The 17,801-nt window shown below is 34.0% G+C and overlaps 2 protein-coding genes across 2 annotated transcripts in view; one reads left to right on the top strand and one right to left on the bottom strand.

Annotated features, from left to right (window-relative positions):
- LOC129225526 (uncharacterized) overlaps positions 1-1,126 on the top strand; it is a 52,524-nt gene extending 51,398 nt beyond the window's left edge. Inside the window, exon 15 of the mRNA XM_054859957.1 lies at positions 885-1,126. Coding sequence (XP_054715932.1) covers positions 885-989 — 105 coding nt within the window. The 3' untranslated portion in view covers positions 990-1,126. The remainder of the gene's footprint in view (positions 1-884) is intronic.
- A 590-nt stretch (positions 1,127-1,716) lies between these two features.
- LOC129225525 (39S ribosomal protein L28, mitochondrial-like) overlaps positions 1,717-17,801 on the bottom strand; it is a 45,433-nt gene continuing 29,348 nt past the window's right edge. Inside the window, exons 6-7 of the mRNA XM_054859956.1 lie at positions 17,593-17,644; positions 1,717-1,852 (exon numbers count right to left, since the gene is read on the bottom strand). Of these exons, the coding sequence (XP_054715931.1) occupies positions 1,801-1,852; positions 17,593-17,644 (104 nt within the window). The 3' untranslated portion in view covers positions 1,717-1,800. The remainder of the gene's footprint in view (positions 1,853-17,592; positions 17,645-17,801) is intronic.

The following is a 17,801-nucleotide window of genomic DNA, read 5'->3' as shown; positions in this document are numbered from 1 at the left end:
GTCCCTTTAGATTCGAGTTATCAAGAATTGACTGTATACTTAATTGTTACACTACTTTGTTGATTACTTAACTTATTTGAAATGCTTTTTAATCGAAAACATTTTTCGTTCTACTACTAAGATATTGATTTATTATTATGTTTTAAGACAAAAGTTGTCAATCAGAAAGGTAAATAAAATTTCCCGGCTTAATCGAATAATATTTCTTGGAACCAGTGGTACTCGTTTAAGCGGGACCGACAGTATTTCAGTTATTGAGAAGGACTTGTTGCAATATTGAAACTGCACCTGTAGTATATGTGTCGCAGTGACAAAGTATCGAGCATAGTAATTACGAGCCACTTTGACAACTTTTCCTCCATCTTTGCATCAGCGTTGCAATGTGCATGTTAAAATTACTAGTCACAATTTCAAACAACCACTTTAAACCATTCATAAAATCTAAAAAGTTGTGTAAAATCTTTTTTTTGTAATAAATTTATGAGCCGTTGCACATGCGTCGGTGTCTGGCTTTATGTGCATGTAGTACGTCAGCATTGCGTTGGCAACCCTCTATCCCAAAGAGATTCTTGCTTGTTTTTGTGTTCTGTACTTCCAGTCCAAGTTTGTACTCAGCTTTCAGGGACAGCCTGTTTATTGATACCATAGACACTTGTGCCTCTTTCTGCGGCACCCCAGAAGGCTACGGTTTTCAATGGAATCCTACCTAGGATTGGAATTTCAAATGTTAAAACATCAACTTAGAACCCTTTGCTTCTCACTGCCTCAATTAATGTTATCGTACGCTAATAATTTGAACCAACCTTAGGAGTTTTATTGCTAATTTATTATTAATTTGCATATTTTATTGCTGCAGTATGCAAGTTTGGCATTGTTTATTTCAGATTCTTGTAAGCAGTCCAGACAGTACATATATTCAGAACTTGAGCAATTTAGTTCCTCAATCTGTGTATAATTTGAAAAATTATGCTACTGTGAAGCCAATGTGATTTTGAAAGAAAACACCTATGAGTCATATTCTAGTGAAATTGTAAATACTTTTTGTACTTTTTATACATGTTTATATGAATATAATTATATTGTTGATAATAGTTTGTGATGTTTTATCTATGTGAATAAAATGATTACCAAAGAAGTTTTCTTGAACTAATTTTTTTCTTAGATTGTCATTTCTAAAAGCTCATCTTCAGTAAGCTCTGAATATTAGGAGTCTAATAACTTCACGAACCAACACAAAAAAAATGCCTTTGGTAACCAAAGTTTGCTTATTATCAAGCTAAAATACAGTTCTTTGTATTTTGTCATCAATCTCAGGAGTTTGTATTGTGAAGGAGGGAAAATTTAAACAAAATAAAGACATCAAATCTTCAACCATGTGTAATCAAATTCAAGTAAACTGAAGGTCTACTGTAATATTAACTGAGCTTTTTTAGCCAAACAAAAATCCGTCAACCATGATAACTACCTGATAAAAAGGTGCGTGCCCACAAATATTTTTCCTAATTGCAGCACTGATTAAAACTATGTAAAAGTTAATATCTATCTTATCGTTTTAAAAATAGCTAGAACAGATTTACTACCTGTTTACAATAGATAGGTATTTCAAGACTTTTTGAATGTCATATTGCAAGCAATGCCTATGCTTAATATACTTGAATTAACTTCAATTTTGAAACAATTGTGTCATAAAAGTAATTGTGAAATCATTTATTGGAAGCATATCTGAAATACATATGTTTATTGCAAAATGCTATTTACAAGGAAAGTCAAGAATTGAAAAATATATATATGCTTTCTAAATTAATTTTTCATAAATGGATTGAGCTTTTTGATCCAAGAAAAGTATCCAGGCCTGTAAAAAAGATACATGTGAATGCAAAAATATTTACTACAAAATAAATTTTAAGAAAATGAAATACAGAATACGGTAAATTTCTGATAATTGACACTTAATGTGGTTTTCAACATATGGGGAAAGACCATAACTAAGGGTCTAGGATATTTTTGTGAAGCGTTAGTGCTATTAAAAAAAAAAACATGTGAAAGAGTTTTGCCTCACTTTTGTCCTCAAATTTGAGTATAGGTGTGATGCAAGGTCATAGGTAAAGGAATATCACTTCAGTTTTTTTTCACCAGCTGAAAGTATATTTCTTGTGAAACTTAATTTTTCAATTCTTGAAGATTTAATAAATCAATGAAGAATGGTAATGAAGTGAAAATGCAACAAAATTGCAGTTATTAAATTTTATGCTGGCATACATACTGGATGTATGCCAGCACATTTTTTTTTTTTATGGTGTAACATCTATATACAGTGTACTCCCTCTATCTGAACACTCTCTAATGCAGGGGTTCCCAACCTGTGGGTCACGACCCCCAAAGGGGTCACGAAGCATTTCTTAGGGGGTCTTGACATTATCCCTTAATTAAAAAATACATCGCATAGTTAAAAAAATTAAACTCACAGGAAAAAAAATAGCATTCATTTTGGAGTAGCATCAATGCCCGAGCGCAGTGGCGAATCCAGGAGAGGAACTGTGGGGCTGTAGCACTCTCCCCCCCCCCCCCATACTAGAATAGCTGATCGCCAACATCTTCTAAAATTATCTTGAATTTTCGCGAAAGAGTGCCGAATTTTTCTCCCTTGAGCGTCATCTAAAATCGTCTAAAATTTCGTTTTTGGAACTCCATTTCCGAATAATTTCTTTGAGAGGTTTTCTTCACCTCAACCAGTATCCTGAAAAACATCCTTTAAGTGCATTTTCAGGACTTAATTTTGGAATTATTCCGGGGAAGAGCCCTGAACCCCATCCTGTCACCTAACTTTAAAAAATAGCCAAGAAATGGGATTTTAGGATTTTAAAAACAATTCCAGGGGAGTGCCTACCTCACATCATTAAACATCGCATAAATTTTCGCTTTTTGTCCTTAAATTTCCAAAAAAATCCGGGTGAGGGTCTCCGAACATTTCTTTTTGTTATCAAAGATAATCAACTATTCTGTTTTTTGAACTTAAATTTCGAAAAATTTCCGTTGGAGTACACCCCCCCATGTCATCAAAATAATCTTTTAAAAATTTTGTTTTTGGAACTTCAATTCCGAAAAAAAATCCGGAGGAGGCTCCAAATCGAAACCTTCTTCCTAATGTTTGCAAAGATAGCCTGTAATTGCATTTTTAGGACCTTAAATTCAAAAATTTCTACAGTGGTCTACAACTGCGCCTTTTTAGGAAATTTGATTTTTATTTTTGAAAAATTAGAAAATTCTTCTCCCCTCCCCTATGGTGAAAAATTGTCTAAAATTTCATCTTGAGGATTTCAATTTCAAGAAATTTCAGATGCAGTCTTCGAGCTTAAACCGTTCATAAACGTCTCAGAACCTCTCCTCCTCCTCCTAACATCACCAGATTTCGTGTTAACTGCAATATTAGAACGTCCATTTCAAACATTTTCCGAGTTAGGAGCTTTGCATACGTTACATTTACAACTAGAGGTTCATATTGTTAACTCTCTTTTTCCGCTTTTATAATGCAATTCTATTAATTTGGTTGCTCACATGCTAGTAATGACTCCCTACTACGGTAGTTCAAAAATACATGCAAAAAAAAAAAAAAAGTTTCTCCTAGATAACAAGACACCCCTCAATATTTTTAGACTTGCGGATAGTAATATATTGGAAGAATTTTAGCTTCCTATTTCAACTGAAAGAGGCTCAACCCCCTCCCCCAAACTTCATTAGTATGGGGAGGGGGATTAAAAAATATATTGAATTGAAAAAACAATGCTACATATTATAATGTACACTTGTAATATGCATATACATTGCAATAAAATAATTATTTACAAAAAAAAAAAAAAAAACAGTTGGGAAAATTAAATTTTTCTAAATTTATGACATTTTCTATGGTACGGCTAATGTTAAATTGAGGGGCCGTTGAGCACCCTCTTAAAATTTGCATAAGAAACAAACTTTTACAGCATAATACTATTAGTAAGTTTAAAAAAAATAGAGGGTGTCCCGGACTCTAGCTGGAAAAAAGTTTTTTTGAACCACCCTACTCCCTACCCCTCCAAGCAATGTTCTGGACTCTCTTCCTCCTTTTCTTGCTATACAGGGTCTGTACAAAAAGTAATGAGGCTGAGCTGTGTTCTAAAAAAATATTGCGGGTATCAATACTCACACCTAAAATTCTTCAAAATAAGACCTTTGGCCTAGCACACACTTATCCCAGCGAGTCTTCTAAGCTTCGAATGCTGCTTTGTAGTCTGCTTTCAGAATATCCTCTAAAGTCTTGTACTATCGCTTTCACAGCATCTAGAGTTCCATGGTGATGCCCTTTTAGTGATTATTTCATTTTCAGAAATAGAAATCTGCTTCGGGAAGTCTGCTGGAGTTAAATGGTGGCTGAAGACGGACTGGGGAAGCGTAGAGATACCATTATTGACCTGGAAGTCTTGGAGGATGAAGCAGGTGTTTCCAACATTTCTCAAGTTTTCAGCAATGATGCTGTGAACTGTCATTTTATCAAGTCCAACTTCATCTGCAATTACTCACACTTAACCGGTAGTCCGAATTTAAAACAACACACACAGGTTCCACATTTGCATACGTTCTGCTGGTTGATGGACACCCTGTTTGACATCCTTGACGCTCTCCCGGCCATTTTGGAAGCACTTGTGCCACCAAAACAAATGCGCCTTGAACAGACAATTATTTCCAAACGCTTGCTTACACATCTCTAAAGTCTCTCAGGCCAATTTACCAAGTTTCACACAAAATTTAATCGGGTAACGCAGCTCAAATGTTTTCTGCATTTTGGAGCTGGAACTGACATTTGCAACAGAGGTACACTATAACAACGATGCTGCCCAAACAAAGACTGCCAGCTGACTGCGGACCGGAGTGAGTACCACCAGAAACCCCTACCACCGATCTAATCAGTTTCTACGCACTTGACAGCTACAGTCAAATTTTGAAAAAATGAGTCTCGTTACTTATTATACAGGTTCTGTATATATGCTTAGAAAATTATGAGTGACTATCACAGGCCCTTCTCACAAGTTTTTGACATTGCAATTGCCTTGTTAAAAGAAAATGTCTTCATCCACTTCAATAAAAGTTGGACTAAGAAGATTTTCATGACCTCATTTCTTCCGAACACCAAATCCTGCATTCGGCCCTGCTAGGACGCATGACTTTTCAAAGAGTAAAAATGCATGTTTAATATTGCAGCGACTATCTTTTTTTTTTTTTTTTACAATAGTACTTTACCCATAAAAAATTAAATACCTCAAACTCCTTGAGTTATTATGTAAAATATATACTGTCTACTCATACGTACACACACACACACACACATATATACATACATATACAGTTAACCCTCCTTTATCGCGGTTAATTCGTTCCAGACTTCACCGCGATAACTGAATTTCCGCGAAGTAGGATTCTGTATTTATAAACTGAATATTCTCCTACTTAGAGGGCATAAAACTTACTGACAACAATTTAAATAGGTTTTTAATATAGTTAGAGCCCCCTAGATATGAAACAGCACCCTTACCCAACATTACATTTGTATTACTTAATATATTGCACAAAATATGAGAAAATGAGATATATTAGAAGGAATTGATATCACATTAATTATTGAGAAATAAAGTACACACACACACACACACGCACATGCTGTTCTTACACATTACTACAAACCTATGAAAATAGCTCAACTTCAACTTGTTCAATGATGAATTAATTTCCAGTTAGTGACCGTATGTGCCCCCTTTCTTCCTTTACATTTATCCTCATCAAAGGTATTACGCATACAGCTTAAAAAGCTAGTAGTACGTTGTTGAACATCGTTACAGATGTATTTATCCCCTAGTAATAATACAGTGATTTATACTTTGCAGTTGGCTTTTAAGGTTAAATTGAGATAAACATTCTTCGCGATTTTAAACCTCCACTCCCTCAACTAGCACTACTACAGTTCCTAAGAAGAGCTTACCTTACTTAAAAGATATAATTTGTAATTCTCTTGTAAGAAAAAGTTTACACGAAAACATAAAAAAGGCTCATTGTTATAATTTAAAAAAAAAGAAAAACCACGATGTAGTGAAACCGCGAAAGTAGAAGCGCGAAATAGCGAGGGACGACTGTATATATATATATATATATATAAATATACACTCCTGTTTGTGAAAATTGCAATACCACGAAGGACTTACGTGAGTGAGCTGAAAATTGCAGGAAATGTAAAGTAGGGCATGATATGCAAATGATTAGAATTGCAGACTGATAGCGCATGCATATGCTGAGCAGCGCCTTCTGAACGGGGGATCGAACCGAATATAAATAGTCGGCTGTAACGAGGCATGCATGATTATTGGTGGTTATATGCTAGAGAAAAAGTTAACTAAATCTTTACTATGCCTCTTCGACGAAAAAAACGAAATTTGAGCAAATTTCGGAGTTTGAACGGTGCAGAATCGTCGGCCTTTGTGAAGCTGGATTTGGCTTGTATTGCAGTAGCCGCTCATGTGCAGAGTAACAGCAGCACAATCATGTGTGTTTGGAAGCAGTGGACAGACGAGGATCGGACAGCGCGGAACACCCCTAAATGTGATGTCAGCTCGCAATGACAGACACCTGGTGTGTATGGCGCCGACGGACCGCACAACTTCTTCTAGACAATTGGCAGCACAGTGATCAACAGCTACCCTGCCGTGCTAAGCACAGATGTGGTATCTGCAGTAGAGTTCAAAATGAGAAATTGATGATTAAAGTTTTACAACTCGTTTCTTTGATTTATGACTTAATTAAATGCTCAACTTGCGGTAGTTGTTTTGTAAATAACTTATCTAAAAACCGTAAGAGAGTATTTTTGTAAAAATCTTAAATTAAAATTAATAAATGTAGATACGACAAATTTTCTTTTCAAAACCTTTTCATATACTAAGCTATTTTCACCCTAAGTGACAATTACTAGGAATTTTTAGGGTTATCTGCACAGATACGACAAAAATAGCTTAGTAAAACGAGCTCAATGTATCATTAAATAATACTGAAAACATCTGCTTTCTTTGGACTTACCTGTTTCGCTTTATTTTGTTAATACAAATCTAACAGAATATACCTTCTGAAAGATATCATTTTCAAAACTCTAGACAGTTAAAACTGTAATCCATAACAATTTTTTGTTTTTTATATTCAAAGAATGTGTTTTTTATAATGTTTTATTTTCTAGATTCATTTTTACTGAGCATGAAGATAATTTTGACAGCAGACGATACTTAAATAAAAATATTACTGGTTGTAGAATGAAATGCGTTTTTTTTTTTTGCATAAAAGAGTTAGATATGAATATTTTACATGCATTTCATTTTTAGAATTTGCATTTTAAGTAAACATTTAAATAGAAAAAGCTGAATATTAACTTTAACAATTATGCAAAGTTGTATTAGTTTTTATCATCAACCTGTATCGACTATTCAACGGTAAACCAATTTTAACATTCTGTGTTACAATAAACTGCTACATTATTAAATATGCTGCTTTACTAAGGTATAAAAGTCGTATCTACAAATTACTAAGGAGAAAAGTGCTAACTGCGTAGATACCACTTTAAAGGCTTAGTATTTGTCACTTACGTTCAAATTGCCTTAGCAAACTCCGCAAACTGTGCAGTTACGACTTTTTTCTTAAAGCTTTTTAAAATATTTCATGTTCGCAAATCGCCAAAAAACTTCACATTTAGGTAAATTAAATTACTAACGACTACCTGGTGACAATAACTCAATTTTGATAAAATGTGCAGATACCACATCTGTGCTTAGCACGGCAGTACACCATAGATCTTAAAATAGAATAGATGTGCCTTCTCCCCACTTTTCTTCTCAGAGCGCGCGTCAACATCCCCCGTTGGACATCACGTGATCAAGGGACTCCCCTCACAAGAAACTGATTCCCTTATCGAAGAGAATCACTTTGCGCCGCGATCATTTGCACAATCAAGGGAAATTAAAGCATTTAACCCATGGGTTAAATGCATTAAGCATGGGTTAAACCCCCCTTTAAGCATGGGTTAAATTAAAGCATTTTACCCATTATTAAAGAAAAACGGAACACTCTGTCCCTCACGTAACACCTCATATTTTTCACCAAAAGTAATAACTAAAAAAGGTAACTTTTTTTTTCATTAAGAAATCGCAAATGTATTTATTGTACTTTTGCAAAAAATGTTCTTTGTTATCTTTTTAAGTTATTACTTTTTAATGAAATGCGGGACAAAATGACAGCTTTTTCATGGAATGATCCATTAGATATTTTCCCATCATAACTTTTGAAGCAGGCGCACAAGCTATTTAAACTTTTTTTCTAGTGCTTTAAATACTGAGTAGAACCCTGAGTAATTGACCTTATAAATTTTCTTTTATTTCAATCAAATTTTTCAAATACAGATAAATAGTTTCAATGCGTGCTTTTTCCCACAACTTTTGAAACCAGTGCAACAATCTTTATACATAAAGGGCTAATCTCTGTCCGGATGTCCGGGGTAAACTTCAAAACTGCTGGAGGGATTTTAACCATTTTTTCACCATAGATAGCTACATAATCGGGGAACAACTTAGTCTGTAATTTATTCCTTAAAAACTTAGTTGTAAAAAGTTATGGTGGAAAACAGTAAATTTCAAATCATTTTCTCATTAGATAATTAAATTTGCAACTCCAATAAATTATAATAGGCGCAGCAGCCACTGTCTAATGGCGGATGAAAAAAGGTGAAACAAACAAATGCCATAACTTATAACTTGCTTTGACGTTTAGTGAATGACAGTACTTTTTCATCGTATTTGTGCGAAGCTTTCTTTTTTATTCTTCTGAAATTACATTACACCACAAACTGCTTGAAGCCGGAAATTTACCCCAAAGAAAACTCGTGGAATGGAATGTTTTACCTTTGTCTTTAGTATTGGTTATCACCGCAAGGTAGCATATTCGAGCTTTGACGTTGCGAATATAAAACCCATTGTTACAAAAATTCGTTGCCTAACAACAGCAATAATAAAAATAATCATAATGAAATTTTTGAATCAAGGCTTCTCCGGACAGACATGTTTAAAGTCGTTAAAACATTTGGAAACTCTACTTTTTGCATCCTTAAAAAAACATAGTAGAGAGCTTTTTTTTTTCTTTTGAGTGTGTACTATTTAATTAAATAAAGCGCACCGTTTTTTCAGTGTTGTTTTTTGTTTTTGTTAGTTCATATTTTGGAAATTCTTCAAATTTTTATATGCTTAAATTTGTGCTTTCGTTTCTAAATGAATATTCGTTCGTTCTTTATACTTATTGCTATTTTACTTTAATGGCTAAAGAAGAAGCTCGATTTTTAATCACGTCAAAGTGATATGTTTTGGGTTCTTTCAGTTAAAACAGGAAATGAAAGAAAGTAGCAATTCTTTCTTACATTCATTTCTGACCCAGGCAACGCCGGGTATTTTTGCTAGTTTAACATAAAACCCGATCTAAAACCATAAACCAATTAGAAATACAAATGTAAATAGTATCGAATATCAACTCAATTAAATAATATTCTAATATTCGCATGCGTTTCGCACCAACACTATATTAGCCAAACCAATAACTTTGGTTTGTTCCTAATTTTTAAGCAACTTCAGTGTTTTTTTTTAAGTACTCAGAAAATAAATTATTTGCAATTATAAACTACATGAATGGTCATTTGACTTCCGCCCTTTCTCTAATTTTTCTTTTCTTCTTTTTTTTCATCCCACAGACTATGATAATTTTGACAATTTAAACTCGAGGTTGAAGAAAACTAGTGATTATTGTCCCTTAACAATATTAACTTTGTTACTTTCCTACTTATTGGTCTTTGTGAATTATTTTCATTGTTTGAATTGACTGCGCGATACATTCTAACGCTTAAATATTTAGTAACGATTAATTTTATAAACATTTTAACGAGAAAATCTGCTGCTTCTGTTTCCAACATATGCTTATTTAAACTTAGAAAAACGGAATTCGAAATTTTTCGCATAACTCTTGTGGTCTCATGAGTAACATTATATTTTTGTGTTTTACTCCCAAAACTTTTTCACATTCTCGCTCAGTTGTTCTTCACAAATGTACATGTTTCAATGGCTGCAATCTTGCAATAAGTTATCATACTTGAGTGTGTCCCAAAATTCTTAAATTTTATTAGGTCTATTTTTTGATTTGTTGTAGTTAAGACTGGGTTGCAGTCGTCACAGTTCACAACAGAGTGTACTTGCCGGACAAAAAATCCAGCGTAGTCAGAAACATCATTTATATACTGCGTCATGTTAATTGAGATGATTTCTGAATTTTCCAAATCGTCGTCAAAGGAATCGGAAGAAAAGGCTTTCTTTCAAAGCATTTTCGTTACGCTTCAAATTTAATCTTAGCATTTGAAGGTTGTCAAAATCAGCGCAATTTGAAGAACTGGACTCTTTAATTTCCATATGAATGAATAATCTCTTTTTCGCACTTCGAAATTATCCGACGATTATTGTTGAATCCCCCCTGATAAACACTAAGTTTATCCTAAACAGAGACTGGTTTAGAACTTTTACACCTTTAAAAAATAGCAAAATGGCTGTTGCCATCAAAAATCAGACCTTCCCGATTGAAGGGAAAGGAGATATTAAAGTAAGATTCGGAAAAAGGTCTGTAGTTCTAAAAGATGTTCTGTATTCCCTGCAATTAAGGCGGAATTCGTTATCTGGTACAAAATTCGACAAAGGAGGAGCTAAATTTAAAGGGGGGAATGGTTTTGTGGAAGTTTCTGACAAAGAAGGTCTAATTTTAAAAGCAAAACTTAAGAATGGTGTATATATTGTAAATTCTAAAAAGTCAAATCAAATTCCTTTAAATTCTAGTCATTTTAATTCTGAATCTGGTCATGTTGAAGATTTAGAAACTTGGCATAAGCGCTTGGCGCATGTCAATATTGATAGTATTAAGAAAACTAGTAAATTGCAGGGAGCAAGGGGTTTACCAAAGTTTAAAAATTCTAAAATTCAGTGTGACGACTGTAAAATTGGTAAATTTAAAAGAGTCAGTTTCAAGCCGTTGACTGAAAAACGTAGTAAATACCCATTAGAGCTTTTACATGCTGATGTATGGGGCCCTTGCAATGTACCTGGTAAAAATGGTGAAAAATTTTACTTATCTATCATTGATGACTTTTCTCGACGCGCATCTTTGTATCCCATTAAATCAAAGGGTCAGGTTGCAGAAATTTTCAAACAGCATATTACTAGAGCTGAAAGATTTTTAGATAAGAAAGTAAAAGCTATTAGGACAGATAATGGTAAGGAATTTGTTAATCATAATTTGGATAATTTTTGTGAAAAGCTTGGTATTAAACATGAACTTACTAATTATTACACGCCAGAACAAAATGGTTCCGCGGAGAATTATAACAGAATTGTCGCTGATTGTACCCGTGTCTTGTTAATAGAAAGTGGTTTGCCAAAAGAATTCTGGCCAGATGCAATGTTGTATTTTGCATACACTTGGAACAGGGTATGTCACTCCAATCAGGACAAAACTCCATTTGAACTATATGGCGGTAATAAACCATCTGTAAAACATCTTAAGCCTTTCGGCACAATTTCATTCGTGGGCACTCCACGACAACGTAGAAACAAATTGGATACTAAAGCCCAAAAAGGTATTATGATTGGATATGCATTTAGTACCAAAGGTTATCGTATCTGGATACCTGATACTAACGCGGTAATTGAATCCATTAATGTTTCTTTTAAAGAAGGTCATTTTTACAAAGACCATTTTCATTCTAAGTTGGATAATAATACTTTATCATGGCCTCTAACCTCTCGTCTACTCGATAGTGATACGGATGTAGAAACTGAGGAGGAACAGAGTCAATCTGACGTTGACGTGCCTGAAATCTCTAACAGAGAATCTAACATTCATAGTGATTCAGATTCAAATAGAGATTCAGATACTGAGGGGGATACGTCAGACGATGACAGGTCCAGGATCATGAGGAATCCAACATGGGTCAGAAAAATTGTTCCAAGACCCGATGGGTCAAGAAATGACATATATTATTTTGAAAAGGGTCAATCTAAAAGTTTAAGATCTGTTCATGATGTAAGAAAATATTGTGATAAATTAAATCTTGTTTTTGAACCATCCTTATTTAATTTTCAAGGGAAAGATACCTTTCAGGGGGAAATTGCAAGCCATAATTCTAGTTCAAGTATAACAGAATCTTGACTAGAAAATGATATTAAAATTCCACGCACTTATAAACAGACTCTTAAGTCAACAGAGCGGGAAAAATGGCATGATGCAATGAAGTCCGAGATCCAATGTATGCATGATAGAAATGTTTGGACTTTGGCCAAATTACCAGCAAATACCAATCCAGTTGGTAGTTGCTGGGTTTATACACTTAAGAAAAACGAACAGGGGGATATTATAAGATTCAAAACACGGCTTTGTGCTCAGGGTTTTGCTCAAATTAAAGGATTAAATTTTGAAGATACCTTTTCCCCAGTAGTTCAATTTGGTATAATTCGGTTTTTCTTTACATTATTAGTAGTATGTTTAAAATGGTCAAATGTTCAATGTGATGTAAAAAATGCCTATCTGTATGCCCCAATTGACGAACAAATATATATGTGTCAACCCCCAGGTTTTGTTGAAAAAGGAAAGGAAAATTTATATTGCAAATTAAATAAGGCAATTTATGGATTACATCAAAGTGGACGTCTGTGGTACAATGAAATTTTCAATGTTTTGTCAAAATTAGGATTTAACAAATTTTCATGTTGCAATTGTGTATTTTATAATTCTAGTGTAATTTTGCTATTATATGTTGATGACATCGTTATTTTTGGTAAAAAGGACTGTGATACTAAAAATTGTTTAAAATTATTAAGTAAACATTTTGACTTAAAAGTATTGGGTAAGACGAGAAAACTACTAGGTGTAGAATTTGAAGAAGGTGAAAATGGCTTTCATCTACATCAAACTAATTATATTGAAGAAGTATGTAAAAGATTTAGTAAATATAATTTTTCTATCTCGTCATTACCAATTTAGTAAAGGTTGTGTCTACTCAACTAAAGATTGTCCGAAAAATGACGATGAAATCAAAGAAATGAGTAAATTACCATATAGAAATCTATTAGGATGCTTAAGTTTTATTGCAAATCGAACTAGACCGGATATATCTTATGCAATTAACATTTTCAGTCAATTTCAAAGCAATCCCGGTATTACCCATTGGAACGGATTATTAAGATTACTTGGTTATGTTTCTAATACAAAGAATTTAAAATTGAAATTAAATTGTAACAAAATCCAAATCATTGCTTATACTGATGCAGATTTCGCTTCAAATAGAGATGACCGAACATCTGTCGGAGGTCAACTTATCTTGCTTGATAATTCGCCCATAGAATGGCGCACTTTTAAAGAAAAATGTGTAAGTCTTTCAACTATGGAGGCAGAATTTGTCGCAATGACTGAAACTGTCAAAGAATTGATATGGTTTGATAGGATTTTGAATGAATGTATTGAAACTAAAACTGTAAAATCTAAAGTAAAATCCTCGCTATTTGTTGATAATCAAGCTGCTATTCAATTTGTAAAATCATCAGTTGAAAATCACAGAAGTAAACACATCGATGTTAAATTGTTTTTCATTAGAGATTTAATATATAAAGATGTTTTTAACATTAAATATGTCAGAAGTAAAGATAATTTATCGGACATATTTACAAAACCAATGATTCGCATTGAATTGTCTAAATTTATTGAAATTTTTTTTACAAATCATAAATGTATAACTTAACGCATTGTTTTCACGTATTTAAGAAGTCAAAACATAATTTTTTTTTCTTTCAATGTGTTTATACATCTAAAAATTTATAAGTGCTTATACATCTTGTGCTGATTTGAACAGTTACTTGTTGTATGTTGTAACTATTTTCAGATTGAGTGTGTATCTATGGAAGGACTGTATTTTCTTAGGACATTTCACAGGACTGTCTACCCAATTTTTCAATCAATGATGGATGATGAAGAAAAATTTTTTTCTCTACAATTCTTGTGAAAATTTGAAGTTCGATGGGTTACTGTATTTATTTCCAATGAAAAATACTTTTCGTGTTTGTAATTTCTACTAATATTGTTGTAAAAGAATTTATATGTAAAGCTTGAAGCCATATGAATTTATTTTTAATTTATTGAATTTATATTGAATTTGTAAGATAATGAGATGGAGGGACATTGATAAACACTAAGTTTATCCTAAGTACAATGTTATTATTTAATTATATGTATCTCATCATTTACAAACTAAAGCTATTTAATTGTAAACTTACTATGCATGTTAGCGTTGTTCGCGTTGTAATATCCTTTTCGCTTTGACAAGCGATTCTTCCTGCGTACTTCAACTTCAGATGAAAACGTAAACAATGAGTGAATCTGTTTTCGCTTCCCGGCAAATTGAAGGTCAGATGACGTCACTTGTTCTCAGGCATTCTAGAAGCTTTTTGCACACGTCTTTTCCGCACGTGTCGAACTTGAGATGACGAGTTATGCTAATTGGGAAAGCAGTATTTATACGCTCGAGTGATATGACTCTTTCCTCTTTTTCACTTCTCGCATCTACGACAGATGTTTTAGTTTGCCAACTTGCAGTTTGCAGTTGGGGTTTTCGGCTCTTGGCTTTTCAGCCATTGAGATAGCCATTCAGTTTTTGGAATGGATTAATAGGAAGTTAGTTTTCTGATCGGTAGTTAGATGTGATCTAATAGATTCTACTAGAACTCGCCGAACTTAGTGTTCGTGATGCATTATTGAAATGTTAGTATTAGAGATCTATGAATAGAGATCATGAAAACCTCTTCAATGGAATATTTGGTAATACTTAATAGAATTAGTAAATAGATATAATAGGTCTACAAAGTTCATGATTATACTTTAATTTTGCGTATGGCTTTGAGTTATTGATTCTTCAAGTTACTTTATTATTTTCTCATTTTATCTTTTACAATTGTTAATTGTTTAATAAATCGTTGATATTTTAAAGAATGACTTTTCGTCACTTAATATAAGATTCTTCATGCAGCAGAAGATAAATTTCTATTTAATAGTTCGACTACTCCAATCGCGTATTACACTTTGCTAATTTAATAGCTTTGAATTATCATTATTCTTTGCAAAACTTGGGCTATTCTCTTTCTTGCTTTATGCTGGAGAATTATAGCCCATCCCCCCCTCATAAACTGATCGCATTGAAAAAAGTTTCAAGGTGATCCTGAGTAAGCTTATAAGTCATTACACAGTTCAGAACTGGAATTCGGGCACCTACACACTTTTCATATGTTCCCAGCACACTTTTCATAGAAATTAGAAAACCTAAAAATCCAGTTTTTTGCGGACATACTATAACTAATTTTCCATCGCTTGTTTTTAGTGATTTAATATAATGCTCGGTATCTATAGTAAATCGCTTAAAATATTTTTAATTTGGACTATGCATGGGGACTTTTTTTGCCTTTAGCAGAAAGAAAGATTTCTGTTACTCACTATGTCTTTATTTTTTAATAAAATTCATCAAACCCTCTTTCGCTAGAAAATCTCAGCTTCACACATATAGAGATTTCTCTCATAAGTATAATGAAAATCTTCAGACAATCCTAGACTTTTTACGACGCTTCGCATTGTTATATCACTGCTGCCTGAGAAGAGGGAGACACAATGTCCCTTGATCACGTGATTCTCGGAAGAATCATGAAGACCCCAATTTCTCCGGGCGAAATAAGCTGCGCTGTAGGAGAAAGGCCTATCTATCCCTTTTAAGATCTATGCAGTACAGGTGTTTCATTGTGTGCTTCATCAATTTGGAGACGTCTGCTGCTGCGTAGGCTGTGCGCAAGGATTTACTTATACAGGATTCCTCTCACGCAAAACCATTGCCACCTGCAGCTACAATGGGCCAATGTGCATAGGAGCTGGCGTGCTGATTGGCAGCATGTCGTCTTTTCTGACGAATCTCGCTTCAATTTGTGGCACCATGATGGCCGAATTCGTGTCAGGCGCTATGTCGGTGAACGGCACATTCCGGAGTGCATTATCAAACGGCACAGTGGACGAACATCCGGAGTTTTGGTCTGGGGTGCCATAGCATATCATGGACGATCACAATTGCTACAAATTGTGGGTAATTTGAACAGTACCCGATACATAAACAAAGTTTTACAGCCCCCAAGCTATTCCTTTCCTGCAAGGATTGCCAAGGGCTGTACTCCAGCAGGATAATGCCCGTCCACATGTCGCCAGGACTGTCCAATTCTACCTTGATTTGCAGCAGAAACAGCTTCTTCCTTGACCTGCATATTCCCCGGATATGTCACTGATTGAGCATGTGTGGAATTTTGTTGGGCGGCGTCTCGCTCATGATCCTCGTCCTGTTGCTTCGATAGACGAACTTTGGTTGCGCATACAAACAATATGGAATACTCTTCCACAGGCAGATATTCAAACTTTGTTTCACTCCATGCCGAGTCGTGTTGCAGCTCTTATTGCGGCGTATGTTGACCACACAAAATACTAATTTCTATCTCTTTTTATTGTTGTTTGGTTTGAAAATGTAATCATTTATTTGTACCATTACTACTCAACTGTGTATTAAATTTCATTCAACTATGATGCTTCCTTCATGGTGTTGCAATTTTCACAAACAGGAGTGTATATATATATATACATAAAAAATATGCAAGCCAAAGACAAATATTAAACAATTAATATAAAAAATAATGATGAGAAGAAGGAAAATTGCAAGCAGCTATTTAATAGGAAAAGTCAAAGTATGAATCCAGAGCTCATCAGCCGTGGATGATTCAATAAATATGTTCAAAAGACCAAAAAATTATCTATGAAATAAAAGAGAGTGTATAAGATCCAGTATATGCAATATAGATTAAAAGGGAGAACTGAGATTCCAACTCTGATCTTTACTATTAATAAAAAATAAATAGAATAAACAAATAATTTACACCCTTCTGTATTTTTAGTTATCAATGCATGTGCACATGTGTAACACACACACATATATGCAATACTGAAGTTGAAAAAAAGTATTTGGGAGGACGCATTTTTAAAGATAGATGTTATTGTTGACAAGTTAGATGTTGTTAGGCTTGAAAAGACCAGTTTAGATTACTTATGCTAGCTTTAATTTAGACATTTATTTTTTAAAAAATATGCTTTGAAACTGTTTTACATTAAGTTTACATTGTTTTTACTTACAATAATATGCCAAATATTTCGAGGACTGCATAACCCCCGCCTTAATTGCGGCACTGAACTTATGTACAGACAGGGAAACTCGAACTAGGCTTGACGGCACTTTAGCACACTTGCATGCATGCTCAATGGATAATGGCCATCGTTGGCCGCCCCACGTTCGGTCACTCCACTTGGCGCTAAAACAGCCATCAAGTCTAGTTTGTACCCATCTTACTGTACATTATGTATTAAACTTTTATTTTATAGATTGCTTACTTTTCTTCAAACTCTTCATGTTCTTCTATTTCTGCACCACTTTCTTTTGTACCTGAAGGAAAAAAGAGAAATAATCCATGAGAGAGTGTGATGATAGTAAGGTACGCATATTTAACGTTGGATTTAAAGACAGAAAGAATGAAAGTAAAAAAGTCTATTTGTCTAAGAGCCCACGAGTGCCAGACCTATGTCATAGTATAAAAGCCTAA

This window comes from Uloborus diversus, chromosome 7 (genome assembly GCF_026930045.1).
Source record: "Uloborus diversus isolate 005 chromosome 7, Udiv.v.3.1, whole genome shotgun sequence".
Lineage (NCBI taxonomy): Eukaryota > Metazoa > Arthropoda > Arachnida > Araneae > Uloboridae > Uloborus > Uloborus diversus.
The sequence above is the reverse complement of the archived record's forward strand: the minus strand, read 5'-3'. Positions and strand labels throughout refer to the sequence as shown.